Source organism: Nicotiana sylvestris, chromosome 7 (genome assembly GCF_000393655.2).
Source record: "Nicotiana sylvestris chromosome 7, ASM39365v2, whole genome shotgun sequence".
Lineage (NCBI taxonomy): Eukaryota > Viridiplantae > Streptophyta > Magnoliopsida > Solanales > Solanaceae > Nicotiana > Nicotiana sylvestris.
Window position 1 is genome coordinate 75,121,007 of NC_091063.1, and position 10,018 is coordinate 75,131,024.

A 10,018-nucleotide genomic window follows, 5' to 3' on the forward strand; every position below is an offset into this window, starting at 1 on the left:
ATGACGTTTCGAGAATGATTTTGAGTCAAAACAATACGTTAATTAGTGTGGCCAAGTTCTAAGAATCCAAGTCACTTGTAAAATATAAAACCTACTTCCTTCTTATAATAATCACCAAAACATTGTTATCAAGATCTAACACTACTTTGTCTAACCGTCTAACCACGCATCTTACTTAACATAGCCTTACTTTGAGAGTTCTAACCTGTCATGATAAATCTCAAAGAAATACAAGTGCGTTGTTGGTAAACAAAGTATTTTTAAAAATATGTGTCATTTCTTGGCAATTAAACACCAAAAAGAATTGTCCATTAAAAAGGGGGAAAAATTCTTTTTTTCTTTAATAGTGCATTTTATATTATTTCTATAACAAAGGAAAGCCTCCTACCTCTCTAATTCTTAAAGAGTGTGAAATGAAATAAAGATTATTTAGAGTAATATTTTCCTTCATAGTTCATACCAAGCACACACTAAGTGAAGTAAAAACAAGGAGAAGCAATCATTATCCTGGCGGAATTGTCAAGTCTCATAAAACCAACACACATTGTAAAGTTAAGGCTAACAACCAACAAGCCGGCTACTATCGCATACTTCCATTAGCTAATGTCCGCCTACGGCCTGCAACATATATAACTAGCCACGTATAAAAGACCAGGATATATATATAGTATACGTGTAGGGATTATAGATTTTGTGTGTGTTCTAAACGGTGCAGAACCCTCTTTAAGGGAACCATAAGAAATAATGGGGAATAATAAAGGAGGAATGTTTAGATTTGCTGATAAAACAGACAAGTTGTTAATGTTCTTTGGGACTTTAGGAAGTATGGGAGATGGTCTGCAGATTCCTCTAATGATGTTTGTGCTTAGTGAAGTGATTAATGATTATGGAAACCTAAGTAGTTCAGTTTCTATGCATACTGTGAACAAGGTGAGACAATAATGAACTTGAGTTCCCCTCGTAATTAACTATGTTCTATATGCATATCAACTAGAAGTAACAAGTAAGACCTTATAATAATCTCTCTTTTTTTCCCTTTCATTTTATTGCAGTATTCTCTTAGGCTACTCTATGTCGCAATTGGAGTTGGACTGTCTGCTTTTGTTGGTAAATACTGAAGATATCATTTAGTATCCTTCTCTTTACAATTCATCTTTTTCCAAAATGGAGTGCGCATATAGAGTGTGTCTTCTTTTTCTTAATTGTACATAGTGCTTTACCAAAGATGACATACTGAAAATTCTGCAGAAGGATTATGTTGGGCAAGAACTGCTGAAAGACAAACATCTCGTATGAGATTAGAGTATCTAAAATCTGTGCTGAGGCAGGAAGTTGGATTTTTTGACACTCAGGCAGCTGAATCTTCCACTACTTATCAAGTGATTTCAACCGTCTCAGCTGATTCAACTACTATTCAAGTGACCATAGGCGAGAAGGTATATATGATCTATTGGATTTAAGATATATAAAATTGCTTTACACCATCAGTGTGATCTTTGTTATAGCAAGTTACTTACTAGTAGTATTTAATTTAGGTTATGTACCTATAAATACTTATTATGTATATCGTCAGTGCTTAGAACTTAAACTCCTTCTAGTCCATGGCACCCGCTTCTTCCCTTCATCGTACAAGTTTCATAACATATAGAAGTGGGAATTGAAACTGGTTGTTGTGTTGCTTACATATCATAAGTTCATGCCATTGCATAATATATGGTGGATTGTGGTTCGATGCAGATACCTGATTGCCTGGCTTATATGTCATCTTTCTTGTTCTGCCACATCTTTGCGTTTGTGTTATCATGGAAGATCACATTGGCAGCAATACCATTCACCTTAATGTTCATCATCCCAGGACTTGGATTTGGGACAATGATGATGAACGTGGGAATGCAGATGATAGAGTCCTATGCAGTCTCTGGAGGAATAGCAGAACAAGCTATCTCTTCTATAAGAACACTATACTCTTATGTTGCTGAGAACCAAACTCTCGAGAAGTTCAGTCAATCGCTGCAGAAAGTTATGGAATTAGGAATCAAGCAAGGCTTTGCTAGAGGGCTGTTGCTGGGAAGCTTGGGAATGGTTTATATTAGCTGGGCTTTTCAGGCATGGCTCGGATCGATTCTAGTCAGCAAACATGGAGAAAAAGGTGGTGATGTATTTGTAGCAGGTTTCAATGTTCTTATGGGAGGACTGTAAGTTTTCTTACCTTAATACTGTTAGGACCGAAAAAATTAGGTGTCATGCGGAAGCTAATAAAGCAAACATGATAAATTAGACAATAAAGGAGAAATCTACCAAAAGAGATACAAACATTTAACGTGGTTCGGTCAATTGACCTACGTCCACCGCGGAGATGAGCAATCCACTATATAAAAAGAGAGTACAAAATATCGAGAGAACAACCTCACGAAGAGGCAAACACAAGTGACACACTAACACTTGTCCAGTAAAGTTCTCTCCCTAAACACTACTCTCAAGCCCCTATGGCTACATTGTGGATGCTACTGAATGAGAAGGGCGGATCTTCAATTTATAGAACTCCAAACCTTTTCCTACAAGAAAAAGGACTAGCCAAGTATAGGAGAATTATAATTTCCTTCTACAAAAAGAAAAACCCAATTAAGGTAATTATATTGCCCTTTCCTTCAACAAATAGGAAAACCAAATATGATAAGAAAATTATGGCAAACACCTAATAATTCTCCCCCTTGGCCGGAATTTTTTGACAAAATAAACTTGATCCACCTTCTTCACATAGCCTTCAATAAGTTGCATCTCCAAATCTCCACCACAAAGTTTGTCTCAACGTGTGTAGCACACCGGTCAAATTTCTCAGACAAAAATTACGATTATCGTCAAATATGTTGCGGCTAGAACTGAACCCGCCAAGATGAACCCGTCTTGAACCTCACTCTGATACCACTTGTTATGTCGAGGAAGGGGCAAACCCGAAAATAAAGATGATAAAAAACACCAAATTTTAACGTGGAAAACCCTTCAAATCGAAGGTAAAAACCACGGGATCACAAAGATCCAAAAAAGGTTTCACTATAATAATAAGAGGGTTACAAAAGTTCTCCAAATTGGCTACACAACAAGTGCCAAACACGGAGCAACAATAGTAACAAGAGCAACAACTAATCAGTTGAAGAAAGAGGAGAATCCACAAAAACAAAGCTGCTGTTTGAGGCTCGAAATCAGATTCTATGAGCCTTTAAATCTGATCTTCACCATTCAAATCCAAGATAATGATGTTATGAACACTTAGTCAAAATTTCATCCCGATCCAACGGTTAACGAATCAGAAAACGCGATTTGAATGTTGGCTGGTCGGAATAAAATCTGCAGCAAAACAAATATTTTTCTTCTCTCTTCTCTCTTGAGGAAAGCTCTCTCAAAAATCACTCTTATGTGCTTAAGTCTTTCAAAGACTTGTATCAATGAGCATAGAATAATTCTCCAAGGTTGTCTTATTTATAGATCATGAGTGATGCTTTCTCTTAAAGCCAAAACCCACTCAAAATAGGAATAAACCGAATCTAATTCCGAATAAGATTGGAAACCAAAAGAGAATAGGATTAAGCCATTGGGCCTTTGGCTGGACAACATGGGCATGTGCCCAACAAACTCCCCCTCCAGCCAAGGGGCCAAATGCTTCTTCAAGTAGAGGAACTATTGACAGACTTCATGACTGCCAATTTTCTGCAAAACACATGCTTATATGCAATGTTAACTACAAAATTATCATGCTGCTCCATATAAATCTCCTCATATAAATCACCATGAAGAAAATCAGTCTTGATATCTATCTGCTCAACCTCTAAATCTAGACTTGCAGCTAAGCCTAGAACCACAGAATAAAAGACATCTTCACAACAGGGGAAATTTTTTTATCAAAGTCAACTCCCTTCTTCTGGCCAAAACCTTTAACAACTAACCTCACCTTGTATCTAGGCGCAGAGGTATGGTTATATTGCTTTATTCTGAATATCCATTTGTTAGATAAAGCTCTCTTACCTTTCCGCAATTTCACTAACTCATATGTGCCATTCTCATGGAGTGACTTCATCTCATCTTCCATCGCTTCGATCTACTGATCTTTGTGAGTATCTTGCATGGCTTCATCATAATTCTCAAGTTCTCCCATGTCAGTCAAAAGTACATACTCATCAGGAGGATAGCGTATGGATTTTTGCTTCTCCCTTGTAGATCTTCTAAGAGAGGTTTCAGGAGCATTCGAAGTAGTTACCTGTGCATGAATTGGTAGCTGATCAACCACAACTTCATCAACTGGAGCATCCATAACATCTACACCATGATGATCATTTTGATCTTGATCACTATCTCCATCATTGTCTTGGGTTTCTTTATGTGCAATTGGTGCCTTAGCAATTGAAACTGGATCAACATCAACTAAGCTCTCATTACTCTGAGAATCTATCTTCTCAGCTTTGTCAATATCTTCAATAGTTTGGTCTTCAAAGAATATTGCATCACGACTTCTAATAAGTTTATTGTCAATTGGATCATAAAAACGATACCCAAACTCATCTTGACCATAACCGATAAAGATGCATTGCTTAGTTTTGACATCCAGTTTCGATCTCTCATCTTTAGGAATATGCACACAAGCTTTACACCCAATTAAGGAAAACTCAATCAAGGTAGTTATATTGTCCTTTCCTTAAACAAATAGGAAAACCACTTGTTAGGACCGTAAAAATCAGGTGTCATACGAAAGCTAGCAAAACAAACCATGAGCGACGATAAATCATACAACAAATGAGAAATATACCAAAAGAGACACAAATATTTAACGTGGTTCGGTCAACTAACCTACGTCCACCGCTGAGATGAGCAATCCACTATATAAAAAGAGAGTACAAAATATCGAGAGAACAACCTCACAAAGAGGCAAACACAAGTGACACAATAACACATGTCCCGTAAAGTTCTCCCCCTAAACAACTCTCAATCCCCTATGGCTACATTGTGGATGCTACTGAATGAGGAGGACGAATCTTCAATTTATAGGACTCCAAACCTTTTCCTACAAGAAAAAGGACTAGCCAAGTATATGAAAATTATAATTTCCTTCTACAAAAAAGAAAACACAATTAAGGTAATGATATTGCCCTTTCCTTCAACAAATAAGAAAACCAAATATGGTAAGAAAATTATGGCAAACACCTAACAATTTTCCGCTTTGGCCGGAATTTTCTGACAAAATAAATTTGATCCACCTTCTTCACATAGCCTTCAACAGGTCGCATCTCCAAATCTCCACCACAAAGTTTGTTTCAACGTACGTAGCACACCGGTCAAATTTCTCAGAAAAAAATCATGATTATCGTCAAATATATTGCGGCTAGAACTGAACCCGCCAAGATGAACCTGTCTTGAACCTCGCTCTGATACCACTTGTTAGGACCGAAAAAATTAGGTGTCATGCGGAATCTAGCAAAGCAAACCTTCAACGACGATAAATGAGACAACAAAGTAGAAATCTACCAAAAGAGACAAAAACATTTAACGTGGTTCGGTCAACTGACCTACGTCCACCGCGGAGATGAGCAATCCACTATATAAAAAGAGAGTACAAAATATCGAGAGAACAACCTCATAAAGAGGCAAACACAAGTGACACACTAACACTTGTCCCGTAAAGTTCTCTCCCTAAACACTACTCTCAAGCCCCTATGGCTACATTGTGGATGCTACTGAATGAGAAGGACGAATCTTCAATTTATAGAACTCCAAACCTTTCTCTACAAGAAAAAGGACTAGCCAAGTATAGGAGAATTATAATTTCATTCTACAGAAAGGAAAACCCAATTAAGGTAATTATATTGCCTTTTCCTTCAACAAATAGGAAAACCAAATATGGTAAGAATATTATGGCAAACACCTAACAAATACTCATGCTTACAACAACAACAACAAACCAATATAATCCCACAAGTAGGGTCTGGGGAGGGTAATGTGTACGCATACCTTACTCCTACTTTGTAAAGGTAGAGAGGTTGTTTCCGATAGACCCTCGGCTCAAGGAACAGTGACAGGGAAGCAACCGACCATAACAATCAACAAGAAAAAAACAAAGACACAACGAATAAAATCAAAGATCTAGAGATAAAAAATACAAGAATAATACTAATACTAATGTAAGAATGACACAACATGTAATAAAAAGATTTAGGAACAAGAAAAGATAAGAATATTACTCATGCTTTTAGTCTCTATATGTTGCTGGAAATGATGTTAATTAAACTGCAACATTCTTGCAGAAATATTTTGTCGGCTCTTCCAAATCTTACAGCAATCACAGAGGCAAAGTCTGCTGCTATTCGGATCACAGAGATGATTGATAGACAGCAAGCAATTGACACTGAAGATAAGAAGGGGAAAGCATTGTCATATGTAAGAGGAGAGATCGAATTCAGTGGTGTATACTTCAATTACCCCTCAAGGCCTGATACGCCTATCTTGCAAGGCCTGAATCTTAGAATTTCGCCTGGAAAAACTACAGGACTTGTTGGGGGTAGTGGTTCTGGGAAATCGACCATCATCTCATTGCTTCAGAGATTCTACGACCCCATTGAAGGTGATATTTCCTTGGATGGACACAAGATAAAGAAACTCCATCTTAAATGGCTGAGGTCCCAAATGGGTTTGGTTAATCAAGAACCGATCCTCTTTGCAACAACCATAAAAGAGAACATATTATTTGGAAAGGAAGGAGCAACCATGGAAGAAGTGGAGAAGGCAGCTAAAGCTGCAAATGGTCATGACTTTATTATCAAGTTACCAGATGCATATGAAACTCAGGTACCAGAGCCTTGCTCCAACAATTGATCTGCTTTTAACTCTATATAAATCTGCAAATTTGAAGTACAAAATACTTAACCACGACCAAAAGAATCTTAGTGATGGTTATCCTAATAGTGTACCTTGTTTTCTCACCTGTATAAAACAGAAAAGCGCATCCTTACTGAAGTCTTCCTGTGGTCTATCACTCTATCTTATAGTTGAAATTGAACGCTTTAAATATTGCAGGTTGGCCAATTTGGGCTGCAGTTATCTGGAGGACAAAAGCAGCGAATAGCCATAGCGAGAGCTTTGATAAGAGACCCAAAAGTCCTGCTGCTTGATGAAGCTACAAGTGCACTTGATTCACAATCTGAAAGAGTTGTACAAGAAGCCCTCGATCATGCGTCTATGGGAAGAACTGCAATCGTCATAGCTCACCGTTTATCCACCATTAGAATGGCAAATAGGATAGTGGTCCTTCAACAAGGGAGAGTAATAGAGTCTGGGACACACGAAGAGCTTATGCAAATGACTGACGGGGAAGGTGGAGAGTATTACAAAATGGTACAGTTGCAGCAACTAGCCACATTAAATGATGTTGCCAACACCCCTAGCAAAAAGACTGGAGGAAGAAGTAGCTATCGAAAGGGTACTGCCCCACAAAGTCCATTCAACATGATCTCCAGTGCAGCCGCTACACCTGTTATGTACCCGTTTAGCCCAGCATTTTCCCGAAGTAGTGCACCACTCTCAGCTCCTTACTCCGTTCAGTATGAAGAATCCTATGAAAGTGATGATGGCCATTTCACAAAAGAGGCTTATCGAGCACCTTCACAATTGCGTTTACTGAAAATGAATGCTCCTGAATGGGGCAGAGCCTTGCTTGGATGCATAGGAGCGATAGGTTCGGGAGCTGTTCAGCCAATAAATGCCTACTGTGTTGGAGCAGTTATATCTGTTTATTTCCGGCCTGATAAATCCTCCATCCAATCCCACGCAAGGGTCTATTCTTTTGTATTCATCGGTCTTGCTGTTTTCAACTTCTTCACAAATCTTCTCCAACACTATAATTTTGCTGTCATGGGAGAAAAGCTAACCAGAAGGATAAGGGAGAAGCTACTTGACAAACTCATGACCTTTGAGATAGGATGGTTTGATCAAGATGAGAACACTAGTGCAGCCATATGTGCCCGGCTATCAACTGAAGCAAATATGGTTCGTTCCCTTGTGGGAGACCGCATGTCACTGCTAGCTCAAGCATTCTTTGCCGCTACATTTGCTTATACATTAGGACTTTTCCTAACATGGAAGCTGGCCCTAGTGATGATGGCAGCTCAACCCTTGCTCATTGGAAGCTTTTATGCAAGAAGTGTTCTGATGAAAAGTATGTCTGGTAAAGCACAGAAAGCTCAAAGGGAAGGAAGCCAACTAGCAAGTGAAGCTGTTATTAATCATAGAACTATAACTGCTTTCTCATCTCAGAAAAGGATAGTAGGGCTCTTTAAAGCCACATTAGAAGGTCCTAGGAAGGAAAGCATCCGGCAATCTTGGTACGCAGGTGTAGGACTGTGTAGCTCTCAATTCCTAGCTGCAGCTTCTACAGCTTTAGCTTACTGGTATGGTGGGAAGCTATTATCACAAGGGGAAATATCCCCTGAGAAACTTTTTCAAGCATTTCTAGCACTGCTTTTCACTGCATATACCATTGCTGAGGCAGGAAGCATGACTAAAGATATATCTAGGGGAAGTAACGCCGTGGGTTCAGTCTTTGCAATTCTCGATAGAAACACCGAGATTAATCCAGATCATTCGTCAGCAATAGATGCAATAAGAACACAAATAACGGGACATGTGGAGCTGAAAAGAGTATTCTTTGCTTACCCATCAAGACCAGACCAGCTGATTTTTAGAGGATTAAGCCTCAAGATAAGTGCAGGAACCACAGTAGCATTAGTTGGACAAAGCGGTTGTGGCAAATCAACTATAACTGGGCTTATTGAAAGATTTTATGATCCAGACAAAGGATCAGTCTATATCGACGATAGGGATATAAAAGACTACAACTTGAGATCGCTGAGGAAAAGTATCGCATTAGTTAGCCAGGAACCAACTCTCTTTGCAGGAACTATCTATGAGAACATTGCCTATGGAAAAGAGAATGCCAAGGAATCTGAGATCAGAAAGGCAGCTGTGCTTGCTAATGCTCATGAGTTTATAAGGTCAGCTATCCATATCATCACAAATTTATTTGAAGTTCTTTCAGCTGCATAACAAATTTCAAATATCAAAGGACATTTGCTAAACAAAGCTATTGTACAAACTATAAACTTATCATTAATTCGCTTACTTTTGTGATCAGTGGGATGAATGATGGATATGAAACTCAATGTGGACAAAGGGGAGTGCAGCTATCAGGAGGTCAGAAACAAAGAATAGCCATTGCCCGAGCAATACTCAAGAACCCAAAAATCATGCTGTTAGATGAAGCAACTAGTGCTCTTGACACTGTATCTGAAAGCGCAGTCCAAGAAGCACTAGAGAAGATGATGGTTGGGCGAACATGCATTGTTGTGGCTCACCGCCTATCCACAATACAGAAAGCTACTTCCATTGCTGTCATCAAGGATGGAATAGTTGCAGAGCAAGGCTCACATTCTGATCTACTTTCTATAGGAAAAAATGGCTCATATTATTCTCTGGTAAAATTGCAAGGGGGAAACTCTCCTTACAGGTAAACTACAAAAAACATGATAGTAGTGTCTCATATTAAGGATCTTGTCTTATGCTACATGTGCCACCATTTTTGTAAATTTGAGATAGGGTACTTTTCCGTTGAATATTTTGATCCCATTTCATGTATTTCTTCCAATAAATGTTACAAAATTATATCATCTGTTGAACAATCTTAATAGCAACTCAAATCTCCTTCCACTTCAATTCTCAAAAACTTCAAATATAGAACGAAGAAAAACGAAATCAAAACTAATTTATATTCAGATGTGCTGTCACGTGCAGAATGACAGGGTGAGATCAGCATCATATTCTTTTCCTTTAGGCGAATGGCATCACATTTTGGCTTTCATAGCATCCCCTAAGAATAAACTAATCATACTACTCAGTACGTAATAAAAAAAATTATGATATCCAAGAATAAAGATAATAGGATGTTTGGATGGTTGTTACCTATTATATTGTATCATATTGT

At 38.3% G+C, this 10,018-nt stretch overlaps 1 protein-coding gene across 1 annotated transcript; it reads left to right on the forward strand.

Annotated features, from left to right (window-relative positions):
• The first annotated feature begins 744 nt into the window (after positions 1 to 744).
• LOC104240630 (putative multidrug resistance protein) lies at positions 745 to 9,713 on the forward strand. The gene is made up of 7 exons (XM_070150735.1): positions 745 to 930; positions 1,053 to 1,107; positions 1,249 to 1,436; positions 1,738 to 2,195; positions 6,291 to 6,831; positions 7,060 to 9,032; positions 9,173 to 9,713. The coding sequence occupies exons 1-7, from the start codon at positions 745 to 747 to the stop codon at positions 9,546 to 9,548; spliced, it is 3,777 nt and encodes a 1,258-aa protein (XP_070006836.1). The 3' UTR covers positions 9,549 to 9,713.
• The last annotated feature ends 305 nt before the right edge of the window (positions 9,714 to 10,018 follow it).

Bases quoted from the DNA above. Each gene is read 5' to 3' on its own strand.
- LOC104240630 (XM_070150735.1), top strand. From the start codon at position 745: ATGGGGAATAATAAAGGAGGAATGTTTAGATTTGCTGATAAAACAGAC. The intron at 931-1,052 runs GTGAGACAATAA...ATTTTATTGCAG, and splicing joins CTATGCATACTGTGAACAAG to TATTCTCTTAGGCTACTCTA. The intron at 6,832-7,059 runs GTACCAGAGCCT...TAAATATTGCAG, and splicing joins CAGATGCATATGAAACTCAG to GTTGGCCAATTTGGGCTGCA.